Below are 26,178 nucleotides of genomic sequence, written 5' to 3' on the forward strand. Positions count from 1 at the left end.
CTTGTGGGCTCCGCAGAGGAATGTGAAGGAGGGAATCTGGCAGCCATGGCCATGGCCCATTTATGGCAGGCAGTGTTTTGTTCTTAAATAGGATTGTTGTTGCTGGATCTGTGTTATCTGTGGATTAGCTTGAGAGAAACACTAGACAGAGGGACTGGAGAGGTTTTGGGAAAGACTTTTTTTTTTTTACAAGGAAAAAAGTTTAATTCTTAATTCTTTTTTTCTGCAGCATAATGCCTCACTTGACCTCTACAGCAGGTCACTGTGAGAATCTTGTGTTATAAAGCCAAGGCGGTCTATAACACATTAAAAATTCCCATTCTGACCCATGTGAACTCTTGTGTATTCTTTTTCAACTATATATAAAAAAAGACTTCTTTTTCATTATTGTCCAGTTGCTTGTGGTCATTTTTCTAACTGAGGCTTTTCGGCCAGGCAGGACTCAGAAGTGCAGGTTCATGGCTCACTTCTGAGGAGGTCCCTGCCCCACTTGATTATATCACATCTACCTGTGTATCCAAACTGTTCCTTTCAGATCTGAGTATCTCAGACTCAAAGTCTTAAGATTTCTTGCTCTTCTATCTTGAAGTGCCAATAAACAAAATAATATCCAGGGTCAAGGAATGGAGAAGAATTTCAAGTTTTATCTGGCTTTTAAGATATTGAGATATGCCCTAATGGACCGGCTGGTTATCATTGCTGCAACAGCAACATAATCTGAAAATGCTTTATAGCTCATCTTTTCAGAGTTATAAGATTAAAAAGAGGACAGATATTATGTCACTGCAAAGAGAATGGCTATTTAAACATCCATAAATACTTTGTAGGCAACTTTGAGTGAGGGTTTTTGCTTCAGGAGGACTTAGATATGAAGCTAATAATTTATTTCTGCTGCTAAAGTCTTGCAAGCAAAGTAACCAATAGAATAGGTTGCTGACAAGCATCAAAAAGTCTGGAAATCACATCAGTAAATCTCTATACACAGATACATACACATATGTGTATATACAGAAATTAATTTGGTTCTATATATCATATATTATTACATATATATGTGTGTATATACTTATAAAGCGGGAGAAGGATGGGGAATCTCCTTTCATGTTATTACCTGCCTCTGAAAACCCGCTGGAGGGTCAGCTATGGGTCAGTTCTGACTTGACAGGACACAACAAGAACATAAAGATATGAAAAAAAATTACATTGTATATTATGCTAATTATAGAACAGAGTTCAGGTCTTTTGCGCTAGGGTCACTATGAGTTGTATTTGACTTGGTAACACTTAACCACTGCTAAGTGAGACTATTTTTGCTGTATTTGGAGGAACATTCTTCTACTTTGTACATCACTCTTTGTCAATGTGCTGTATGAAGTAATCTAGGTTTGCTGTGATGCTGAACCTTGTGCCATGGGGATATCAAATACCAGAATAGTTTCCCATTGTGGACAGTGTTTGGTGGAGCTCCCAGTTGTAAAACAGATTTGGAAGCAGGAGTAGCATCCACTTCCTAAACCACATGCCTCTGGAAACTATGAACTTGGAGAAATGACCATAGTTATGGAAAAGCATTAAGTCTTTTTTTTTCAGCCTCTAATTTTTTTTAAAATTTCCATTCATTAATTGTTGCATACTTTCCTCCCTGCCTACCCCTCCCCCAAGTTCACTTTTCTCTTTGACAAGTTAAAAAAAAATTCTTGGTTATACAATTCCCACCCTCTGCCCCACCCCCCTTCACTCCACTATGCAGGTTTCATTCTGGACTCTTGTCATGACAATAATACCTAATCATATATTCCTCCTAAACAGTTCTCTCCCTCAGCTGTTTCAATGCAGTATATATTATTTATGACCTCTTAGTTTCCCTCCAACTCCAATGTCAGTCCCGCTTTATAACAGTGCACTATGCAGTATTTGTCGTTTTGTGACTGAGATATTTTACTCAGCATTATGTCCTCCAGGGTCATCCATTTTGAATAATATTGCATGAGTTTCTTGTTTTTCAATGCAGCATAGTTTGTTCACAGAGTTGTGATGAGTCGTGCTTGACTCGACAACAGTCAACAACAACAACATATTATTATTGTTATTGTACAGTAAAGTCAGAATCAACTTATAGCTGACCCTCCAGTGGGTTTTCAGAGGCAGGAAATTACATGGGAGGAGACTGTCCAAATTTTCCTCCTTTGGAACAGCTGATAGATTCAAATCACATGCCTTTGGGTTGGCAGCCCAGCTCTTTACTCCTGAACCATAAGAGCTCCCTTTAGTCTTTCTCTAAATGTGTCTTTCTCTATACTGTAGACATGTATATGGTATAAGATTGACCATTAACTCCATTATTCTGCAACTTGGAACAAGAGTCAGTTCCATTTCTGAGTTTGGTGAAAAGATTTTAAACACCATTTTACTCCATGTGAGTGTATAGGGCTAAGGAGGGAAGGGAAGGGAAGTCTATTTAGACCTTTATTTGCTTTGGCAACATTTAGCACAAGCAAAAGGAAATGTCCTCAGACAACCTGACAACAAAGATGCCATCCCTGAAAGATTTCTTCTACTCAGTGTTGCATTGCCACACTTAATCCTCCATGTGCAACAACAGATCAGCCTGATTGCCGACTCTTGGATGGCACAGAGGAGGAACGGAATAATTATCTAATGAATAAATTAAGAAACAAGTCACCTTCCCGGACTAAGCAGGGAACCAGTAAGTACTATTGTAGAAAATGTTCTTGAACTGGGGTTTTTGGAGGCATGCATGTCACTACACGGTCTCTCCAAGACTTCCCAAGGGTACATGCCCCATGAGACCTTGCACACGGCCAGCACTGTCCTCATGCCTGCCCAGACAGACTCAGCCCTTCAGAAACTCATGGGACAGCTGCTGACCTCCGCCTAGAACAACCTAAAGCCCTTTCACGGCCCACATTAGTTATTACAGAAATTCTAGGGCTGGTGACTCTGGCATGTCTGTAACAAAGCGCACTTTCCTGCTCCGTGTGGTGTCTGAGTGCTCTCTGCAGACGATGCCGACAGGCATGGTGGGAAAGCTATTCGACTTCACAGGTACTTTGCCTTATTACAGAGCACATTATCCTTGTCAAGGCTTAAAAGCAAGAACAACTCACTCAACTAATACTGGGCCCTCTGTTAAACTTGGCCTGGCCCATGGCTGTTGTTATGTGCCATCGAGTTGCCTATGACTCATAGTGACCCTATGTACAATAGCTCTGAACTCTGCTCTATCCTGAGCCGACCTCATTGTCTCAGACACGCCTATCGCATTACTACAACAGTCAATCCATCTCATCCAGGATCTTCCTCTCCTGCGCTGTCCCCTCCAAGCATGATGTCCCTCTCCAAGGATTGGTCCCTCATTGCAACTTGCTCAAAGTATGTCATGTTTAGTGCTTAATAAATGATTCATGATACTGATGTAGCTATCATCTTTCAGTTAAAGAAGAACTTAAACAGGTGTAGATTTATGTATACATACAAAGCTATTCCTATTGTCCTTGTGAAGCCTATCAGGAATCTTTCCGATTTCGTACAAAGTCCTTGTCATGTTACAATGACTCTTACTTTGAAAATTTCAGGTCTCAGCTGAGTTTAAAAATCACTCAGCTTGAGCTACGTACCTGAAGTGGGAATGGAGTCAGAGGGATCCTTGTCAGGGCACCTGATTTCCGCTCCTTCTCTCACCTGTAATGTGATACACACAGAAATCGCATGAACATCTAAGTAGCAATAAGCTATGATGCTTCCAATCTAGGAAATTAGATGAGAAGTAAAGCCTCTATTTTGGAAAATATCCCCTAAAGTAAGGCAAAACCCCAGGTAGCCTTTTCAATTTCTCCCTTTCCTTTAGCATTTGGATCCAATTGTCCACAGTGTTTTTCAAATGCTCCTCAAACGAATCACCTTCCCTCAGGTCTTCGTGGGCCCTCACCCTCAGTCACCAGTTAGGCTTTTGTTTTTTTTCTGGCCTGGAATATTGCAGAATATTCTTCAATAATCCTGTGTACTTCTCCCCTGGCCTTCTGAGTCCACCCAAAGCAGGTTTTATCAGCATAAATAATATTTCTCTGTCCACATTTTGAGTAGGCGCAGGGTGCATTGTCTTTTTCATTTACTGTTACATGGCCAGAGCTTAGAATAGTGCCTGGCATATAGAAGGTGCTTAATAATTATCTGCTAGTTAAACAAATGAATTACTGCTCCATATGAACATCAGTCTAGTCTCCCTCACTGCCTTAAGAGGCCTCCAGACATGGAAGACATCAGTCCCTGACTAAAACTCATTTTGTGCTCTCACATGTCCATGTCGTCACCAGTTACCATCACTTTCCATTTTCCAACACTTTTGTCTACTTGGCTCAAACATACTTATCTTTCCAGACTGAAGTCATGGGTACTCTTTGGGAAGGCTCTATCAACTTCCTCTTGTCTGAGTTAATTGTTCTTCCTCTGTGTTCCCAGGATGCCCTGACAACTTTAACTATAGTACTTATTACATTATGTCATAATTACTGACTAACTATTTCTCTGCCGGACTGAGTTCTTAGGACAAGGGCAGTGCTTGATTCATGCTTATATTTTCCATGGTTGGAAACCACTCATCCATCCATTAATCCATCCAAGGGGCATTACGCACCTCCCCTGAGTCCTTATTTTCACTGAGCTTACATTTTAATGGCATGAGGTAGGTATTCAATAATTATCTCTCAAAGGAGTGTATTGCTTCCTCTTAACAGATCATAAAAAAAAACACATTTATATACAATTCATACTATGCCAGTTCCCATTCTCAGTGCTTAGTACTTACTAATTTATTTTACTTTTATAACAGTTCTGTGTAGGAACTCTATTTCCCATAGGGACAGGTGTTTGGGGGGAGGGGAAACCAAGGCACAGAGGGGCTATGTACCTGGCCAATTCTCTTAACTCACTGTGCCATGCTGCCTTCACTGCTTTAATTTTGGTTGGAAAGGGTGGGACACCTTTATGAATCAAGATACTTTCCCACTTGCTCTCTTAGGCTTCACAGAGGAGGCTCAGGCCATCAACTTTGCATCCATGCCTTGAAGTAACTCTCATTTCTCACACAACAGGGAGGCAGAGATGTCATAGGACACTAGAACTGAATTTATCTTGACCCACAAAGATGTCCACTTCTTTGTGAACAAAGATATCTGTCTTCAAGCATTCCTCAGTTCTTCAGAGGAGCACAGAGTTCCCATATTGACAAGAAGTATCAGAAAGAGGCTCATGAGACAAGTGGCAAGCACATTGTGAGTGCGTGTGAGGGGTACTTCTGCACCTCACATATGGAGTGAACCAATTACAGAGGCCTGTTGGTCTCCATACAATTTGGTTTCAAGCTTTACCACATTGCTCTAGTTTGTTTTTTGGGTTTTTTTAACTTTCTCTTTGGATTAAAGCCTCCATTGAGCCTAAGAGGACTCAACAGAGCTTTGGGAAGAGCCTGATGTTTGACATCACAACAAACTGGGAGCAGTCAGTACTGAGCAATCCCAACGTGCCCTGTGGAGCCACAGAATATTGTCAGGCCCCTCAGAAGATAGTACCGTTAGTGTAGACCTGCTCCAAGGTACCAAGTGACAGCACACAGGTCATTCATTCTCCACCCCTCACCAGCCTAGATGTCACATGTTTGTTACAGCTCCTATCATCTCCACAGCCCGCAATAACCCCAGAGATAACAGCCTTCCAGAACAGAAGTGCCCACGTGGGAAGTTTCCCAAAGTCTCAACAAAGCACGCAGCTCATGGTTCACGTCCATATTTGTCAGTACAGAAAGGCTTTTCATACCTCAAGCTTCTTAGGGAATTTTGATGAGCCGGGCAGGTAGAGGCTGTTCTTGTATGTAAACAGATAGGGCTTCTCCTGCAGAAGAGAGCAATGTGTCTCTTAAGCATCAGGCTTTACTGTTTGTCCAGTAACACCACTGCAACAGGCATATCACACTTTAAATGATGGTCAACTATTCTCTGGCTTTTCTCTGTACTACCCATTTGTTTCCCGAAGGAGCTCATGAAGGCTTTGAAATTTCCCATTTGCGAGAGTTATCACCTGCTTCCCTACCTTGGAGTTTCGTGCTCTTGGATAAGCATGCATACTTCTATTAGCAGAACATTTAATTTTAAGCTGCTTAACAGTCAAAGCAAATCGAGAAACAGGATGAGCCCCATATATAGTTTTTGTTGTCTACTAGCAAAACCCAAATTCATCAGGAAAGCTGAAATTTTTAACTACCACTAAATGACAGTGTTCGGTGAAGCTCCCAGTTTAAGACAGGTTTGGAAGCAGGAGTAGCATCCACTTCCTAAACAACATGCCTCTGGAAACTCTATGAACTTTGAGACATGTCAATAGTTACAGAAAGGCTTCAGGTCTTTTGTTCGTAGGGTCGCTATGAGTTGTGCTTGACTCAATGGCAATCAACAACAATAAATGATGAGAGGAGTTATACTATTCATTTATGTCCAATTATTCTCTCATCTGTTAATTAGTAAATGTTAATTATATACTTCCACAGTAGGCAATTAATTATATATCTACATTTTAGGCAATTCTTTAACACTTAGCAAAATAATCCATCTTCAGAACTACCTAACTACTCAGACACCTTGCCTCCTTATCTACACCAGAGATCAGAAAGAAGCATGGGGCACAGAGCTCAGAACATAGAGAAGATGAGTGGGAACAGCACTTGCAGCCCTGGTGGCCTGTGGCTTTGACTTTGTTTATATACTGCCCCCTAGAGATGTGGAGGAGTCTCAGTTCTACTAAAACAGCTCACCCATCCCAAAGGTATTGGCAAAGAGAGCAAAGCTATGTCCGGGCTTAGAACAGAGCTAAGACTCCAATGGACCTGACATCTCAGTCAGGAAAGACCCCTTCCCTCACCACAAAGCCTCACTTGGTGATCCCATGTATCTCCACCCATTCAGTGTGCCACACTCTCCTTGCCCAGGCTTAGCTCACCTGAGTGGGGCATTTTATATGTACGCTCTCTTTTGCACTGAGTGGCTCATCCTTCTGTCCTGCTGGCTCCATCTAGGAAAGAAGATGACATCTTTAGAATAGAAAAGCTTTGTGCCGGTAGCAGCATTCCAAGGTACCATTGACCAAGATTCAGTAGGCCCCTGATTGTTGGTTTGATTCCTAGATGCTAGGATCAGCATAATCCGGGAACCAATTAGAAATGCAAATGTCCAGACCTCACCCCAGACTTATGGAATCTCTAGAAACGCGGAGGGTGGAGGCCCAGCCATCTGTACTTAACAAACTTTCTAGGTGCTTCTGATATAGGCGCAAAGTGGATGACCACTGTGTGAGAGGCATCACTGATATTTAGATTGAAAAGACTTCCAAGTTTATCCCTCATGATATTAAAGGAGAGGAAACTGAGCATTATTGAGGTCAGCATCGTGTCCGGTTAGCCAGGGCCGAGCTAGACAAAGACGCTGGTGTCCTGGATTGAATACCATGTTCCTGGGTGAGTGGAGTTGCTGAGTAACTTGGCCCCCCTTCCCACTTCCTGCTGCCCATGCTCTGGCCAGTTCACTATTTGTACTTGTCCTGAGAGGAGGGTGGATAGGGGAAGGAAGGCTGTGTAAAGCATATGTTTCTTTCTCCCCGGGTTCCCTTCTTCTCCTGTAAACACAACTATGGACACAGGAGACCCTGCTGAACAAGCATGGCTTACAGAAGCTCCTGGTGAAGGAAACTGAATCCTGGGTCAAGTTCTCATGTTTTTACTTGAAACACAGAGATAGAGTGGCACGGAGCTCCACACAGCCCACACGCTCTTCAGCAATTAGAAAGGCTAGAGATACAGGAATGAGCATGGTGGTGTCAGCTCTGATATAGGCAGCTACTTACATGATAACCATGAAAGTGATTAACAAAGAAAACAAGTTTATGGCAAGTTAGCAAAGGTAACTAGTAGGTTATCAGTTTACCTAAAAGTACTTATGGGAAGATAAGGAAATAAAGGAGTTGAAGAGTCTCATGTTGAAGGGATGCTTTTTAAAAGTTAATTTTATTCTTTTTAAATGTTTGCTTTGAATGAGGGAAAAGGTGGAAATGAAACTGAAAATGTACAAAAGACCAGGCTTTCTGGTCTGATAGACTAATGGAGGCCCCAGACCTTAGACTCACTCCTGGGGTTTAACTTTCAGTCAAACAATAGACAGGCCTCTATGGAGAACAATGACAGGCACTCCTTAAAATAACCAACCTTGCAAGATCAAAAGAGCAGCCCTTGTCCAAGAATAAAGCCCTGAAGTCAGGAAGGTATAAAACAGAGAAGGGTTAGTGGAGGTGACAAATACAAGCAGTGGTGAGAAAAGTGCAATTACATTGCTGGTGGTGTTAATGTTATGAAACAAAATAATATATGAATGATTGAACAAAAACCCAATATACTTTGTAAAACTTCCCTCAAATTAAAAAAAAATGGTTTTTAAAAAGAGAATATTAATTATGAATATATAAACATTTTTAAAAAGAAAGTGGCTATGGGAGATTCTTTTTCATGTACTATATAATCTGCTGTCAGTCCTACTGCCCTCCGGTGGTGGGCTCATGTGGCACCTCTGTCCCTTTCCTGCCAAGGACACTGACAGGAAACAAGGAGGCAGAAGGCTACAGCACGGGCATCCTGTGAGATGGACTCAGTTAGAAGTTCTGCTACCCTCTGTGAGGATTTCAGATTCTTCAGCAATATCTTATCCCAATATCTATGTCAGGTGATGAAAAGCCAAGGAAAGAACTTTAACCTTCTTGAGATTAGCTGTTAACCCAGACTCTAGGACAGCTAGATAAGGGGATGTAATTAGCTTAATCTTTTGGAAAAGGAGTGGCAACCCTTTCACCTTTTCTTTGGAGGTGAGTTGGGCCTCCAGCTTTCTTCTGTTTTCTTCTGATAGGGCACCCTGCTGGGCCATGGGCCCACAGGAGGTTTCATGAGGATAACTGGGGTTCTAACAGTGTCTAATGCAGCCAGTGGGGAAGTCAGGTGTTGATCTAGGTCATGAAGTTTCCTTCCTCAACCTCTCAAGATTCAATCAATAAGAGAACCTGGAACTAGACATTGAGAAATGCTCATCTAGATCATTTGGGTAGGAAGGATACAGACGAGCCCATTTATAAAGAATCTTAAAGAAAGACATTTCATAGGTGCTCTCAATCAGTCCAGTTTCATCAGGGGCCCTATGCATCCTTGGTAGTAGAAATCTTATCTTCTGTGTAGGAAACCCAAGTTTGACTCTCAGCTAACACCTGTCTATCAGGGGATGCTTGCAAGTGGCTATGATGCTAAACAGGTTCCAGCAGAGCTTTCAGACATTGAAAGACTAGGAAGAAAGGCTTGGCCATCTGGTTCCTAAAATTAGCTAGTGAAAACCCTATAGATCACAACTTTAGTACCACTGGAGGCACCTGACCCACAAGTCATCACAGAGACAGACGGCCCAGGACCACACGGTGATTCACTTCCTGGTACGTGGGTCACCATTACACAGGACTGACAGGACCACAGCTGACACAACATCTTTCCTGCTTCCTCTTAATCCCCTTGACACTTGCTCTGACCCAGTCCTCCTCCAACTTCAGGGAGAATGGAGACCCACATGGCCCTTCAAGGATCTCTTCTGAGATCCTCCTTCTCCAATCACCCTTTTTCTTTTCACTCTAAAGACAACTGGGTTTGGTTTTTGTGCTTTCTTTCATGTTTTTTCGTTCTTTCCCTGCTTGCCTCTCCTCCACATGGGGAGCTTTGACTGCCTACTGCTAAGGAGCTGCGCTGTGAACTCAAAAGCGCATGCTTCAGATCCACCAGCTTCTCCGAGGGAGAGAGATGGCCAGTCTTCTCCCCTGTGATGTACAGCCTCTGAAAACCCACTGGAGGGGGCGGGGAGAAAAAAAAAAAAAAGAAAACCCACTGGAGGACAGGTTTTTAACTTGACAGCACATAACAAAAATAACTCTGCATTCCACCAATGAAACTAGAGTGTGGGAGAAGTGGAAGATGACCTTAACAAGTCTCTCCAGAGGACACTTCCCACACAGCTGTAAGCTATGTCTGAGCAGACTACAGCTTCACCTGCCCTTAGCTCCAGCACCCTGCACAGGGGTGGGCAGGAAGGGGGAATTTGTGATTGCTGAAAGGATATGGGAACCAAGTTCTCCAGCAGTGGGTCTTTTTCAAGCTACTACTGTTGACCAAGAGTTACTGAAATTATTGAGAGGGTGGCTAAAAAGTACTCCATACAAAGAACTCTCAGTCTTGTGCCATGAACTCGGGCTCCAGCAGAGAGGGATCATTCCATTGGATGGCTCCAGGAGCAAGCAGAGTTGATGCTGCACACACACTCCAGAAGCCACACACTCAGGGCCAGGGAGAGCAGACCCTGAAGCAGCTTGTGCTCGGTAACGCCTGCCTCCATGGGCGGCACAGCAGAGAGCCCTCCTGTGTCCTGGGCTCTGCCTCAGGGAGGGACGTGGGTGGTGGCTGGACTCCTGTGATCACAGTGATTCTGCTGGCCTCTCTCTGATTACCAGCAAAGGATTGTACTGAGTTGAAGCTTTATGGACCTTTGAATGTGGACATAAGCATTTTTCCACCGGCCATCAAGTTAATGCTAACCCACATGGATTCCAGGTGTATCAGAGCACACCATGTTTATATGGTTTTCAAGGACTGATTATTTTTTGGAAACCGATCACCAAGCCTTTCTTCTGAGGTACCTCTGAGTGGGCTTGAACCTACAACCTTTTCGTTAGCAGCATACCTGTTTTTAACCATCAACACACCAGAGAATCAAGGCAATGGAGGCAGAGATTCTCCTGTCTTTCCTGTACCTCCGTGAGGACTCAAGGGTGTATAGAAGCCCACCTTCTCTCTAGTTCCCCATCAAAGGAAAGTCCTCCACGGGCCCTCTGAGGCTAGCTGAGGGACTCTAGCTGCTTGTAGGAGGTAAAGAAAAAGAGGCCCACAAAGATCAAGTGACATGTCTCACAAGTTAACCTAAGGCAGGACTGGAATCAGAACCCAGGGCTTCTGACTTCTTGTCCACCGCCCTTTGCACTAACCTGTCAGAGCCTTAAATTCTTACGGATTTATTCACACCTGGAGGAACTGCAGGTGCGCAGTAGAAGCTGTGCTGTGCAGGCTGTGGGAAGGCTTGGTATTTCACCAGTGCGGATGCTAGGGGAGCAAGTGTGCTTGGGGCAACGCTCTTCCTCCTCACTGACCGAGGCTGCAGGAGCCTAGAACACGTGAACTATGTGGTTGGTTGAAAGGACAGGAAAGAGTAAAATCCCACCGCGGAAAGGCTTCTCCTCTGAAGCATATGGCATATCCTGGGGCTCCAGCCATGTTGAGGTCTGTGTAAAACCTGTTTTTCCCTCTGCAAGCCTGCTCATCAGTCCCTGCATAGGCTGCAAGACAGTGTGCATGCTGGGGGCCTATCTGCCCACCCGAGCACCCAGGAGTCTCAATGAATAATGGTCACCATCACCACTGCTACTGTCACTGATGCTGATAAATAACATGACAAAAGTAGAGACCGGGTACATGTAGGCAGAGATCAATAGTGACTAATTTTACAAAACACAATATATACGAGTGATCGTTTGAAACATGATGTGAAAGTAGGAATGTGAAACACAATGTACATGATTGCTACACAAGGTATGGAAACTAATGTTGTTGTTGTAAAATGCCGTGGAGTCATAGATGACTCCTAGCAACCCTATGAACAAAAGTCTTCAACACAAATAACTTTCCTCTTTTCTCTAAGTTCATGGAGTTTCTGGAAGCAAACTGTTTCGGAAGTGGATGCCACTCCTGATTCTGAGCCTGCTTTAATTTGGGAGCTCCACCAAACACATGAAACCAGTATAAAATAATATATAATGAAAAAAGCAGAGAGAGGGGGGTCCAGCCCTCTTGCCCTGTTAGGTCTTCTCTGTCTGGAGTGCTAGGAGCACCTTCTGTTCTCTAGGCCTCCTTATCTTCGCATTTCCTCCCTTATCAGGCTAACTCTCACAGGCCTTTGCTAATGCATCTGGCACATTCTTTCCTCCATGCCCTGTACTCGCAAAGGCTCTTTTGCCTAGGGATGCTTTCCCTTACCCACTCTGACACATTCTAACCCTGTGAAGACAGGGCTTTCCTGATTCCATCGTCCAGACGACCTGGCACAGGTGGCACAGCCCAGCACATAGCTGCTGGGACTCGTTCCTCTGCATTTCCAGTTACTCCATAAGCTTACTGAGGGCATAGACCTTGGATAACTGTCTCATGTAAGCTCCTTGGCACCCAGCATAGGACAGAATGTATGGTACGTGCTCTTTACTTGATTGGCAGAAACGCAGAGAGAGGATTGGCTGAAACAAAATAATGGACTTCTCTTCCCAAGGGAAGGAGTGGCAGGAAGGCACTCCACCCCCCAAGGTCCTGGATCCCTTCCTTTGCCTCTCATAAGAGATCAGCAGAAGGGAGCTTTGGTGGCCTAGTGGCGAGAAGCTGCATTGCAATTCCAGAGGCACATGGTTCGAATCCACTAGATGCTCTGCTGGAGGAGGGGCAATCTCCTGTACCAGTCAGATCCGATTTGATGGTACATACACAATAAATAATAAAAATGGGAAAGGAGAGAGGAGAGAGAGAGAGAGAGAGAGAGAGAGAGAGAGATCAGTAGAAAAACATTCCCAGGAGAGTTCCACCTGGGGATTAGATCCCCTAGTGGGAATCCCTGTTCAGAGCAATCAGAGGCCTGCTCCCAAGGACACCTTGTTCTCATTGGTGAGCCTGCTCCCTGCCTCTCCCTTCCCCATACTCCATCTCGAGTGGGCTAATGCAGCTGAAATGCAGCAGCTCGTGGCACCTCACAGAACACATCACTGGGGGAGATCGAGAGAAAGATCACTAATCCAAAGAAGCAAAACAAGATTTTGTAGTTGACATTTTAATAATAACCACAGCGTGGATGGAGAAAAAAAATAAATGAGAAAAACAGGTCTCTGGCACCCTAGAAAAGCTAGAGCCATAACGGAGAGCCTGTGACACTACATTCTGGGGGTTCCATCGTCCCTTGGGGAACTCTTGGTCTGTTGTGGCTCTGGTGACAGCGGGCCAATCCACAAGTGGGCCTGGAGCTTGCTAGGCTCTTGGTACATGTTATTCCAGGGATTGGGATTTGGTTTTTGCAGAAAGGGAGTGGAGCGCCTGAATTTATACAGGTTATAAAGCAAGGACTTGAACTCAGGTCTTCATTACTCCAATATCTGTGGTTGTCTCAAGAAATAGCCTTTGAAACTGTCAATACCGTATTTGTGTAAAATGAGGGAAAGGTGGACAAGGATGGAATGTGGGTCCCCTCCTGAGTTCCCCCGCTAATTGATTTCTTACACATGGAAGACCAGACATGAGACCCCAAGACCCAAGTGGTGCCTCCTTAGTGGGCTATGGTCTAGCCTCTGAGACAAGAAGGTCAAATTCTTGGTGGACAGAACTGGTGTCCCTGGTGTGTGAGAAGGTTTCCTGCAGCCCTGACACATCGTCCTGGAAGCCTGTTGGCACCCTGTGGGCCCTCCGTCAGAGCAGTGGGCACAATGAGAGCACCGCGGGAGACGATGGCCTTTCCTACCAGAGGCCCCTGCCCCGGCTCACAGCCCCAGGCCCACTCACCATGCTGTTCCAGAGACTCAAGGCAAGTGTGGTGGGATCCTGGACAAGTGGCTTCTCCTGAAAGAGAATCAAGGAAGAAAGGAAACCCTGTGTACTCCTAAAGGGGTTTCTCTAGACCGGCTTCCTACAAGTGATTCTCCTTAATGCAGAGATGGGTGTCCTGGACCTTCCATATTCCTCCTCAGTGCCCACATCGACAGCTGTAAGCATTTATGTGGGTAACAAATGTAACCCACCTTGTGGGCTTAGGGCCTAGTGATAAGAGCTCTGGAGCAGGTCAAGCCTCTGATTGTACCGGGCTTATGGGCTTTGTAATGAGCAGAAAGTGTAAGAAAGAATATTGCCCCATTGCCCTGACATGACAGATCCTAGGGTCACTGAAGTGGAACTGTGATGCAGAGGTGACAGAGGGACAGGAGCGGGGAGCAGACCTGTGGCCCAGGACCCCTGATCTACACGCTCTTATCTCCCCAACAGTCCTCACTCACCACAATGGATGACAAGGCTGTATCAGAGAAGAGAGGCTGGAAAACAGCTGTGAAGGACCTGTACTCATTGTACTTGCTGGAGGCCAGGAACTTCTCCCAGGTTTCCTGAGGAGGGAGGAAGAGACGCGGAAGTGAGGCAGAGCCTGCCCACCCCCTGACAGCCAGGTCAGCCTCACTTGTTCAGAACTCAATACAAATTCAAACTCCTCTCATCTCACACATGCAGGCTTCTGAGAAACTAAGTTGAGGTTTGCTCTCCTCTGAAGCTCCACCAGGCAGGCAATACCAGAGGTAAAGCTGACGTTATGTTCTCTGGGAAGTCAAGAAATTTAAGCCTAACCAGCAGCCAGCCATATTCTGTAGATGGGAGGGTCTTTGTAGTTGTTGTTATGTGCCAGTCGCTTGCGACTCATAGCGACCCTATGTACAACAGCCCTAAACCCTGCTCTATCCTGTGCCAATCGCACTGCCTCCGACACACCCATCCCAATTACCCCAGTCACTGAATCAATCCACCTCATAGAGGGTCTTCCTCTCCTGCGCTGTCCCTCCATCCTCCCAAGCATGATGTCCCTCTCCAAGGACTGGTCTCTCCTTACAACATGTCCAAAGTATGTTAGGTGGAGCCTCAGAATCCTTGCCTCCAAGGAGCCACCTGGTTTGACCCTTTCCAGGATGAATCTGTTTTCTTAGCAGTCCATGGTATATTCAATACTCTTCTCCAGCACCACAGCTCAAAGGCATCAATTCTCCTTCTATCCTCCCTAGTCATTGTCCATCTCTCTGAGGCTTGACAAGTGATTGCAAAGACCATAGCCTGTATCAGATGCACCTTAGTCTCCATGCCAAAACGTGGTCATTTACAGAGTGATAGAAGTGCCTTTCTCATGACTTCAAACACAACTTTGTTATTTAAACAAAACCATCATGCTCAATATAGTGGTAAACCTATGCTTTGAGTTGTTTGTGATGGTTTTCTTGAGCCATCAGGCTCTGCTGGGGCCTCTTCTGTGAACAAGTAGGGGCACATTCAGGAGCCTGGGTCTCTCTTGGCACCGGTATCACCGATGCAGGCATAGCCCAGGCAAACCCAGCTCACTGACCATAGGTGACAGGATAGAAGCAGTAAATGATCACCCAGTGCTTTTCAGAAGTAATTTGCAAAGCTCTTCGCTGACTTTACCCAAAGCCCTGCCCCCTGCCCTGTTCAACAGTGTGGACACTGAATGGTTATTAAGAAGTGATTTGACAGCAGCTCTCTTGGGGTCTTCACTCCAACCCACTGCTGTCAAGTTCCTTCTGACTGACGGTGACGGTGACGCTGCATCAGCTTTACAGGGCTGTGAATCTCTATGGGAGGGGACGACAGTCCATCTCTCTCCTGCAGATCGCCCAGTGGATTCAAACCAATGACCTTTTGGGTGGCAGCCCAACATGTAGAACTGTGCAGCCCAACATGTAGAACTGTGCTCCATGATGTTCTCAGCTGCTGGTTTCTCATGAGCAGATCACCAGGCCTTTCCTCTTAGATACCTCTGAAGGGCTAAATTGTCAAACCTTTTGGTCTACAGCCAAATATGTTAACCATTTGCACGAGAGCTAACCCAGCTGCACTCCTTCTTTCCCCCATTTCTGCCAAGAGGGAGCCAAGTCATAGCCGACTTTCCACAGGTTTTGGAGGCTGCACAGGAGAAGGGGGGGTGCCCACCTTTTTCCCGAGGGACCTCCTGGCAAATTTGAACCACCTGAGGCTCATTCTTTGACCTTGCCAAGTACATCTTCTTGTGGGTCACTAGGGGTGAGAGAAGGTGAACACCCCGAATGCAGGACAGAGGGGCAGTGAGCATGTTTCTAGACAGAATTCTCAAGGCTTTTCAGAAGAGACAGCCCCTCAGTCTCGGATTAGCAAATTTAGCACTGTCTGAGCTGTGCCCTGCTTCTTCCTATCACCCCTGTTCTCCTCCTTGGGTACCCCGCCCATGGTGAGCCCAGCTGCCTAGTCTTCCCAAGTGGGCTCACCTGATAGGACCACTGCATGACAACGCGGGACAGCTTTGACGTCTCTGCCAGGCAGCTGCAGGGCTCGTCTGAGGAGCTGCAGGCAGATCAAGAGGTATTGAGAGATCTGGGTGCAGTGTTGGGCGCCAGCTGTATACCTCTCAGGGGAGGAAGGGATGGTTGGAATAAATTTGGAAGTTTTCAAAGGGGCACAAGAAAGGAAGGAATGTGTGCTGGGGAGAAGGAAGTATAGGCAGAAAGGTATAATGTGGGGTCCTGGTACCCAGCCTACCCCTCCATCAAAGATGTGGTGGAACTTGGAAGTGTGCACCCTCTCCCAGCACGTTCCTCCCTTCTTGGTTCCTCACACCTGAAACCTACGTCCCATCTCATCCTCCCCTGCTCTCTATTCTTCTTACTTTTCTACCTCATCAAAGCCTCCTCTCCCCACTGTACCACCTTTCCTGCCATCTCCCAGTTGCCACCATATCAAATTGCTGCTGTCCTTCTACTTTGTACATGACCTTCTTTTCTGGTGCAAACTCAGAAAATGTAGGTTCAGGTCCAAAGAGTTTAAATATGTGGGAATTGAACTGTTTTGTTGCCAAGAAACAACAATTCTTCATTTGGAGGAGATTTGCCAAACCCACAGTCTGCCTCTCAAGTCGTGCTGGCAGGGGTAGACCATCACGCATTGCGTTAGCCTGACTAAAGATTTCATCCTTTAAACTCTATCTCCCAAACATACATATTCAGCAAGGAAATTTCTGGGTCTTTCGCTAACTGGCTGCATGAGCTTTCGCACGCGACTTTATCTTGGTTTGAATTTCCTTACTTCTGACAGACACTGATTACACCCCAGTCCCTATTTACCTGAGCCTTGTGCCCTGGTGCCACTGAGAGGTCCCTGTGGCTTCAGAGAGGTCCACCAAGTTCACAAACACTTTGGGGATCTAGGAGGGGGACACAAGGGAAAAGAAGGTGAGCATTCTCAAAGCAGCCTCCATTACTGCCCAGATGCCTCTCTGGGACCCCTGGTTTGAGCCCAGTCTTGCCTCTGGTCCCGCAGGCTGGGGCTCTCCTTTGTTAAGCAGGTGAGCCTCTGTGGGAGATGCCCACTCAAAGCTGCCAACAGTGCCATTCCAGAAAGGCATCCCTCATCATCCCTGATGGAGGAGGGGACCTCCTCACTGCAGTGCCACCAGCTCGCCAGCTCGCTCCAGATGGACCTGCAGATTCTCCACCATGAAAGAGATGCCGCCCAGAGGAGCAGATGGAAAGGTGAGAACCATAGAGCTACCCCTTTATACCCAGAACATTCAGTCGTCCTCATCATGGTAGCTCCAAAAGGGAAGACTTTTCAGAAAGGCTCCCAGCTCCCTCCAGGCTACCATTACCCCCAGTTTGGTTGGAGATTGGCCTCAGGAGAGAGTGGGACATGGAGTCCTCCAGGAGAAACTGCACTTTATTGCTTCTTTCTCCCAAGTCTCTCACAGAAATACCTCTAGTGCAACAATGTTCAAAAGGCGGAAAGAGGGGCAAATGGAAACAGGAAGTGCAGGGAGGAAGTGGGAAGAGCATTGCTGCATTGTGGGGATTGCTAGAAGAAACAAAATGTGTGTGGATTGTTGAGTGGAAAACAAATTTGTTCTGTAAAATTTCACCCATAAAACAGGGGATGGTGGGTCAAGGGAAGGAGAAGATCCGTTAGGGATGTGGAAAGACAGGATAGTGGTGGGACATAGTTCAATGTTAATTAATTTTATAAAACATAATGAATGGGAATGATTGTATGAAACACAATGTGAATGAAGGATAGTGTGAAACACAATGTATACAAACTTTGTGAGCAATCCAGTATAAAGTAATTTTTTTAAAAAAAAAACCCAAACAAACAGAAAGCAGTTAAAAAGAAAGAAGAAAACATCAGATACCACCTCACTCTAGTAACAGTGGCAAAGTTTAACAGGACAGCAAGTAATAAATGTTGGGGGGGAGGTGGCAAGATAAGGACTCTTATACATTGTTGGTGGGATTGTAAATGGGTACAACCACTATGGAAGGCAGTTTTGCATTTCCTAAAAAAGCTGAACATAGAAATTGCATATGACCCAGCTATTCCATCGCTTGGAATAGGCCTTGAGAAAATGAAAACTGAGACTTAAATGGAGACTTGTACGCCCATGTTCTTAGCAGCGTTATTCACCATTGCAAGGACATGGAAACAGCCCAGATGTCCAACCACAATCGAATGGACTGAGAAACTATGGTACATTCACATAATGGAATACTATGCAGCACGAAGGAACAATGATTTTTTATATTGCTACCTAACTTGGGAGGGACTGGAGAGCATTATGCTGAGTGAACTAACTCAGTCCCACAAGGGCAAATATTGTATAAAACCATTATTGTAGAATGAGTATGAGGATCCAAGGGGGGCGGAGAGTGGAAGCAGAGGGGTGCGGATGGGAAGGGATGGGGTGTTAATCATAGGATTGCACAATTCGATGAGTGGAGGAGTAAAGGAAAGGGGAAGGATCTTGTGTGAAAAACAATGCATTAGAATTTTGTAAATAAAGCAGTATAATAACAATTAAAAAAAAAAGTATAGGAAGCTCTAAACCCGATCTGTGTTTTCATCTGGAAGGCTGGAAAGACTCTTCGAGAGCTTCCCCTCATCTCCCTCAGAGTTCATGTTCCACCCCACCATAGGCTGGACTCCCTGTCACCCTGGAGTGGGGGGTTTCTCTTGCTGACCAAGGTGTTCCTTGGGAAGCCTGGCTCTCCAGTGTTAGGGAGCTATGGAAGCCACCGCCTCACCTCCTGGTGCAGGTAGTCCAGTGTTTTGGTCAGTTTGTCCATGCTGTCCTTCACAAGGCTTTCCTGTGAGAGAGAAGAGAGAGAGCAGTGAGAGGGCGGGGCAGGATGGCCACACTCAGGCAGGGAGGCCTGCCCCTGCCCCTGGCTGACGTGATGGTGTCAAAAACAAGTCTTGACTCCAGTTTCATAGACTTCCATGAGCTTCTTAGATTTTGCCTAATCTCTGGCTTCTCCAACCCATGATCCAGCTGAGGGAAATCAAACTCTACCAAGTGAGATGTTCCATTGTTAGGAAAAGGGCAAATTCTAGGTCTGTGCAAGAAAGCACTCTAGTACAATTGTGACACTTATTTTGAAGGAAGTTGTTGATAGGTGAGGTCGAGTTGAGAACAATCCATAGTGACCCCACAAACAACAGACCTGAACCCTGTGCCATCCTCATACCTCCTGACACAACACAGCCCATTGTGGCAGTCCGTGTCAGTTCACCTGGTCAAGGGTCTTCCTTTCTTTTGGCAACCCTCTGCCTTTCCAAGCACCATGTCCCTCTCCAAGGAATAGCCCCTCCCAGAAATGTGCCCATATGGATCTATGGCGATCTGTAGAGATCCTATGAACAACGGATCTGAACCCTGTCCTATGCTGTGCTATCCTCATCATCTCTGATATAATTGAGCCCACAGCTATAAATCACTATGTCACAGTCCGTCTTGTCAAGGGTCTTCCTCTCTTTTGCTGACCTTCCACTTTTCCAAGCATTATGTCCCTTTCCAAGGAATAACCTCTCCTAGCAACATGTCCAAAGTATGAGAGATGAAGCTCTGTTATCCTTGCCTCCAAGGTGCACTCTGGGTGCACCTTGTCTAAGACAGACTGTATTTATTCATAAAGGCTGCTGTAATCCTCACTTGAGGAAAGTCAAGTCCAAAGGGAGAATGCATGAATCTGTGATTTAAGGCCTCAGAATTTCCACTTGGTACTTTTTTGTCAGAACTCCTTCCTAGCCACATTTGCTCTGAGTGAGGAAAGTTCCCAGAAAAAACAAACGAAATCGTTTCCTGGTGGCTGGGTCTTCAAACCCATCATTTATTCACTTAACATGCATGTTGTTGTTGTTATGTGATGTCAAGTTGTCTGCGACTCATAGTGACCCTATGTACAACAGCTCTAAACTCTGCTCTATCCCTTGCCAATCTTATTGTCTATGACACACCCACCCCCACTACCCCAGTGACTGAATCAATCGAGGGTTTTCTTCTCCCGCACTGTCCCTCCACCCTCCCAAGCATGACATCTCCCTCCAAGGATGGATCCTGCCTTGTAACATGTCCAAAGTTGTCAAGGCAAAGCTTCAGAATCCTTGTCTCCAAGGAGCAGCCTGGCTTCACCCTCTCCAGGATGAACTTGTTTGTTCACACACATCCACAAATATGTATGCCTGCTGCACATGCACACATGCACAAATGTACATGCATGCACGCGCACAGAAAGACACACAGACACCCAAGCATGCACACACACGTGTAGTCACACACCTCCTCCTTTGCAGGTAGTAAAAATAAATAAACCATGAGAGCACCTAAAAACTCAACCTTGCCTTTCTCTTTCAGTGTAAAAATAACCAAATAAAAATAAAGTTCACTATGAGACTAACTGCTAAGCTGCCAGCACTCTGACTGTTCCCCGAGGCAACTTGGCTCAGATAGATGACAAGGAAGGGTGAGTTCTGTTTCCTGGGGGGGACACACCAGTGACTCTGGAGACAGCTGCCAATTCCCCAGGTGGGCAGCCCACTCACTTGGAGAAAACAGGAGAGTGTCCCTTCTCTCCCCCCACCCCATGCTTGTGTTAGAGGGGGGCTTCCCTCTGGGAAGAAGTTCAGTTGTGGTACAGCGAAGGATGGCATCAAACTCTGAAGAGCCTTGAGACCTCTGTCTAGAAACATCCTCACTGCCCCTCTGTCCTGCATTCACGGTGTTCACTTTCCCTCATCTCTAGTGACTTAGTAGACAAGGAGTTGTACATGCTAAGCCAAAGAACAAGCTCTCACGTGGTTCAAATCCACCAGCAGGTCCGTAGGAGAGAAATGGGCCCCCTTCCCCTGTGCAGCCTCCAAACCCCAGGGAAAGTAGGCTATGACTTGGCTCTCATTTGACAATGGGGGTGGTTTACCTCCATGAAAATAGTTAACATATTTGGCTGTTGTTTGAGGCTTTAGTCCTCTCAGAGGGGTCTAAGAGGAAAGACCTGGTGATCTGCCCACGAGGAACCAATGCCCGAAAGAGCTGCAGAGCACGGTTCTACACGCGCATGCGTGGGGTGGGCAGAGGTTGGAGCTGACTGGAGGGCACCAGAGGTGCAGCCAAGCAAGTCCTTCTGGGCCCGCACCACGCCTAGTGGGAACCCAGCTTTAGTGAAGGTGCTTGTCCCCAGCTCCTGAGGGGGCCTGGGCCACTAAGCACTTGGGCATAAGCTCTGGTGGCCTCGTGTTACAGAGTTGTACTGTCAACGCAGTGCCAGGTGTTTTGACTCCACCAGCTGCTTTGCAGGAGAGAAAGCAGTCTCCTCCCAAGCAAGTAAGGACCTCCAAAAACTCGCTGAAGGGTCAGCTATGAGTTGATTCCAACTCCACAGCATGCAGCAATTGCTTCACCCACTCACTACCAAGTCATGTAGATGGCCCTTAAGATTTCTGGGGCCTGAAATCCTAACAGGAAGTGCCTGCCCGTCTTTCTGCCACGAAGCCACTAATGCGTTCAAACTACTTTATTCCAAAGACGTGCTGCCTCTGGGTTAACAGTGAAACTTGCCAAGGACCAGATCACCAGAGCTCCTTACTTTGTGCTTTGTTGTTGTTGATTGCCTTCGAGTTTAGCACGACTCATAGCGATCCTATGAATAAAAGGCCTGAAGCCCCTCTACAACTATCGACATCTATCAAAGTTCATAGAGTTTCTGGAGGCATGTTGTTTAGGAATTGGATGCCACTCCTGCTTCTTGAGTGGCAGACATTACACTCATCTCTTAAGATCACACATCCTAAACTCCTCACTGAACCCAAAGCTAGGGGGGAAAATTTCTTTCTTCATGTAAATGTGTACTTTTCTGCCTAGATTCCCCATCCCTATCCCTAGGATCTCATAGAATGTTCTAGCATCAAACACAAGCCTGAAAGCAAGTTTAAAGTTTTCTCATAAATTGTTTCCTTGGTATTTATTGCAAGCCATTGGGACTGTTCTGTCAGAAGGTGTTACCACTTTTAGGCCCTTGCATCATCCTGCCAGCGTGTCCTCCCAGACACATCTGTTTCTAATGCATCTGCAGTGGATAAATGTGGATATTTTCTTGTGCTATCAGCAGCTTTGAGGTTTTTTCCCTTATATATATTTTTTATTTTCTGATTTCTGATATTTCTCATTAACACATTATAAGTAGAGCAGCAAACATGAGTTCAGGCCCTTAAAGCATCCCCTATAACAGCTGCTCAAGACTATCATTTATTTGAAAAGCCAGTAACAGGGTCTTCCCTACTTGTTCCCTTGTCCTTGGGATGATTAGACTTCCCAGGAAGTCCTGGAATGGTGCTCTTAGCGCCTAGCAAAGAGTTCCCAATTTATTCTCTTATGGCTTCAGTCTTAAGAAATTAAAAAAGAGCAAATGTGAACACAGGTCTACACGTGTGTCCCTCTAAACAAAATCAAAACCCAAATTCATCAAGTTAATTTTGACTCATAGTGACTAAGGCTGCCTCAGATTTGCAAGGCTGTAAAACTGCCCATCCCTTCCCCCCAACCCCCGCTGGATTTGAACCATTCACCTTTCCATTAGCAGTGCAATACATACTGCAACACACCACCAGAGCCTCTCATCATTGCTGACTCCCAAAAGAACAAACAAGTCTGTCTTGGAGGAAGTACAACCAGAAGAATCCTTAGAGGCAAGGATGGTGCAACTTCATTGCACATACTTTGGGCAAATTGTCAGTATGTGCCAATTCTTGGAGAAAGACATCATGCTGGAAAAGTTAGAGGGGTGACCCTCAAGGAGAGGGATTCCCACAAAGACACTGACAACAGGCTCCAAGCTTGCAGAGGTCATGAGGAGGTCACAAGGCTCAACTCCACTGCTCATAGATGGGCTGTGAGCCATAGCCAACTGGACAGCACCTAAGAATGCTTCCTTAATAGGTCTCCAGCTCTTGAAGATGTTTATTATTTTTCACTTGTTGAATTTCTGGCAATTCTTTTCAAAATTTCCAATTCTCTGATGAGCTCTTCATTTTCCTCTATTTTGTACATTTTTCTCTTCATTTGATTGAGCGATAAAAGTCATCAGATTTTTTTTTAAAGTCAATGTAATTGCCATGGAGTCAGAATTGATTCACAGCTGACCTTCCACTGGGTTTTCAGAGGCTGTCAAATTGCACAGGAGGAGATTGCCCATCTTTCTCCCTCAGAGCGGCTGATAGATTGGCTCACCTTTGGGTCAGCAGTACAACTCACCAGCGCCTATGCTGCCAGAGCTCCCTGTGAAGGGGCCGAAGTTGTTGCTGTTAATAGCCAGTGAATCAATTCCATCACATGGCCACCCTCCAGGAGAAATATTTATAACAACAGATCAGGCCTTTTGTGGAGCTGCTAGCGGTGTTCCACTACCGTCTTTCCAGTTAGCAGCTGTGCACTTAGCCATTGTGCCACCAAAGCTCTAAGGCCCAGCCTCTACAACAAACAAACCAACAACCAAAGCTTATTTTAACTCATTGTGATTCTATGAGACCGAGAACTGCCTGACAGGATTCCCTAGGCTGTAATCCTTCTAGAAGGTGCTCTAGTGGCATAGTGATTGAGCTCTTGGCTGTTAGCCAAAAGGTCGGTGGTTTGAACCTATCAGCCACTCCAGGAACAGAGCTGTGACATCTGCTTGCTTAAGCATCACAGCCAGGAAAGTCAGTCCTATGCGGAGAACTACAGTTCTACTTTGTGCTATAGGATCACCATGGGTCAGAACAGACTTGGCTTAGCCTGTGTTTGTCCTGGAGTCTGCTGCATCTTCTGCCTACAAAGAACTAATAGGTTCAAGCCCTTCAGGTAGCAGTCAAATGCTTAATCACTGCACCATTGGGGCTCCTTGAGGCTGTTAGTCTGGGCAAAGAGGGCCAAAGAGAAGAGTGAAGAATTCAGAACTCAAATGCTGATGGCCTTGCCTGTTGCAGATAAGAAGAGAAAATGGCCTTGCCTGTCTGGCTAAACTAGCAGGTGGCTTGTAAATCAGAATGGAATGTCCCTCCCTAAAGACTCTGTTTATAAAAATCCTTCCCAGTATGTTCAAGTGTGACTTCCCATCCTCCCTCTCCAGGATGAGGAACTCACCCAGGAGCTCCCCTTTCCCCCCTTTAATAAAGCTGCATTAAGCTTTCTCTTGTTCTCTCTGATTTCTTCTTTAAGTCCATTAACCTAACCTAACAGAAGTCCCTCTGTTGTTGTTGTGTACTGACTCATAGCTGACCCTCCACTGTGCAATAAATTACCCGGAAGGAGACTGCTCATTTTTCTCCCACAGAGCAGCAGGTGGATTTGACTCGTGTGACTTTGAAATGACAGTAGGCTACCAGAGCTCCCTAAGGGTTCTCTGCTATTGTTGAGTTCCATCAAGTCATCAGTGGATTTTCAGAGGTAATAAATCACACGGGAGAATATTGCCCATCTTTTTCTTACAAAGCAGCTGGTGGATTCGAACTGCATGCCTTTGGGATTGCAGTACCACTAGGCCACCAGAGCTTCTGAAGGGTTTTTTAGGGAAGGAGAATTCTAAGTCTTTTAAAAATAATAATAATAATAATAAATAATGGAAAGATAATTCCAAGTCTCAAGACAGGGCAGGACAGTAGTTCACAGTTCAACATTTTTATCCTGATTCAAAATTAGTTTATTAGCTTAAAATTCTTAAAGCCTCAGCTTCTTGTAATTGAACTTTTTAAATGTATAGATGGTGCGAGTTTTTGAAACTTCTGTAATTTGATTATGACTAAATTGGGTAATATTTGTCCAAATCAGTTTGACTTAATCCTTCCTTGACATCATTTAATATTCTTTATTCACATTTCTGTTTAACAGTAAAGTTTTCTCTCCAATAGATGATTTATTTTGGGAACTCCCTGACATGCAACACAGACAAACAGAACTACTCTGAGAAGTGCGGTAGCAGCTGGGAGCCCGCCTTCCGTGACTTGCCTTTATTCCTCAGCGGCTCCTCCAGTGGCTCCCAGGACTCTGTGGGGCACATTGTGACAGCCACTGAGGGAGAGATTGTGTCTGGGAGGTGTTTTACAGAATATTTTAAAAAAAAAAGGCTGTGCAGGAGGAATGCTGAGTTATGCCACAGGGTTAGCTTACAGATGGAGTTCAGCTGTGGCCAGAGCCAAGCCCAGAAGACTAGAGGGGTGAATGGTGGCTCTGAGTAACAGCCGCTCAGAGACAGTGAAGGGAGGGGCCTCACAACCCAGGCCAACAGGGCCAAGTGTGCCAGACCAGAAACCACAAGGTTCAACTTGTGGTATACAAACAAGCTCAGCTACTCTAGAGGACATCAGGCAGGTGTTGGAGAAGAATACTGAATATTTCATGGGTGGCCAAAAGGACAAACAAGTATGTCTTGGAGAAAGTATAACCAGGCTGCTCTTTGGAAGCAGGGATAGGGAAGCTTTGTTTTACATACTTTGGGCATGCTATTAGGAGAAGTCAGCCTTTGGGAAAGGTCATCATGCTTGGAAATGTGATGGGTCAGTATAAGTGAGGCAGGCCCTCAAGGAGATGAACTGAATAGTCACTATAACAACAGGCTCAAGTATATCAGAGATGATGAGGATGGCACAGGGTAGGGCAGGGTTCAGATTCATTGTTCATAGAGTAGCTAAGAATTGTAGTTGACGGGATAGCACATAACAAAAACAACAATATTAAAACTAAAGGGAGCTCTGGTGACACAGTAGATAGGGAGTTGAGTTGTCAACCCAGAGGCTCAAATCCATCCGCTGCTGTGAGGGAGAAAGATGGTCAATCTCCTCCTATGCAATTTATAGTCTCTGAAAACTCACTGGAGGATCAGCTAAGAGTCGTTTCCAACAGGATGGCAGTGAGTGAGAGAGTG

The 26,178-nt window shown here is 45.5% G+C and overlaps 1 protein-coding gene across 1 annotated transcript in view; it reads right to left on the reverse strand.

The window, feature by feature from the left end:
- The window catches only part of PLB1 (phospholipase B1), a 194,642-nt gene that overhangs the window by 110,414 nt on the left and 58,050 nt on the right, over nt 1-26,178 (reverse strand). Inside the window, exons 8-15 of the mRNA XM_006880687.1 lie at nt 19,033-19,095; nt 17,083-17,162; nt 16,231-16,306; nt 14,212-14,316; nt 13,724-13,780; nt 7,009-7,080; nt 5,833-5,907; nt 3,639-3,702 (exon numbers count right to left, since the gene is read on the reverse strand). Of these exons, the coding sequence (XP_006880749.1) occupies nt 3,639-3,702; nt 5,833-5,907; nt 7,009-7,080; nt 13,724-13,780; nt 14,212-14,316; nt 16,231-16,306; nt 17,083-17,162; nt 19,033-19,095 (592 nt within the window). The remainder of the gene's footprint in view (nt 1-3,638; nt 3,703-5,832; nt 5,908-7,008; nt 7,081-13,723; nt 13,781-14,211; nt 14,317-16,230; nt 16,307-17,082; nt 17,163-19,032; nt 19,096-26,178) is intronic.

Source organism: Elephantulus edwardii, unplaced genomic scaffold, assembly GCF_000299155.1.
Source record: "Elephantulus edwardii isolate Elephantulus edwardi_28Jun2011 unplaced genomic scaffold, EleEdw1.0 scaffold00009, whole genome shotgun sequence".
NCBI lineage: Eukaryota > Metazoa > Chordata > Mammalia > Macroscelidea > Macroscelididae > Elephantulus > Elephantulus edwardii.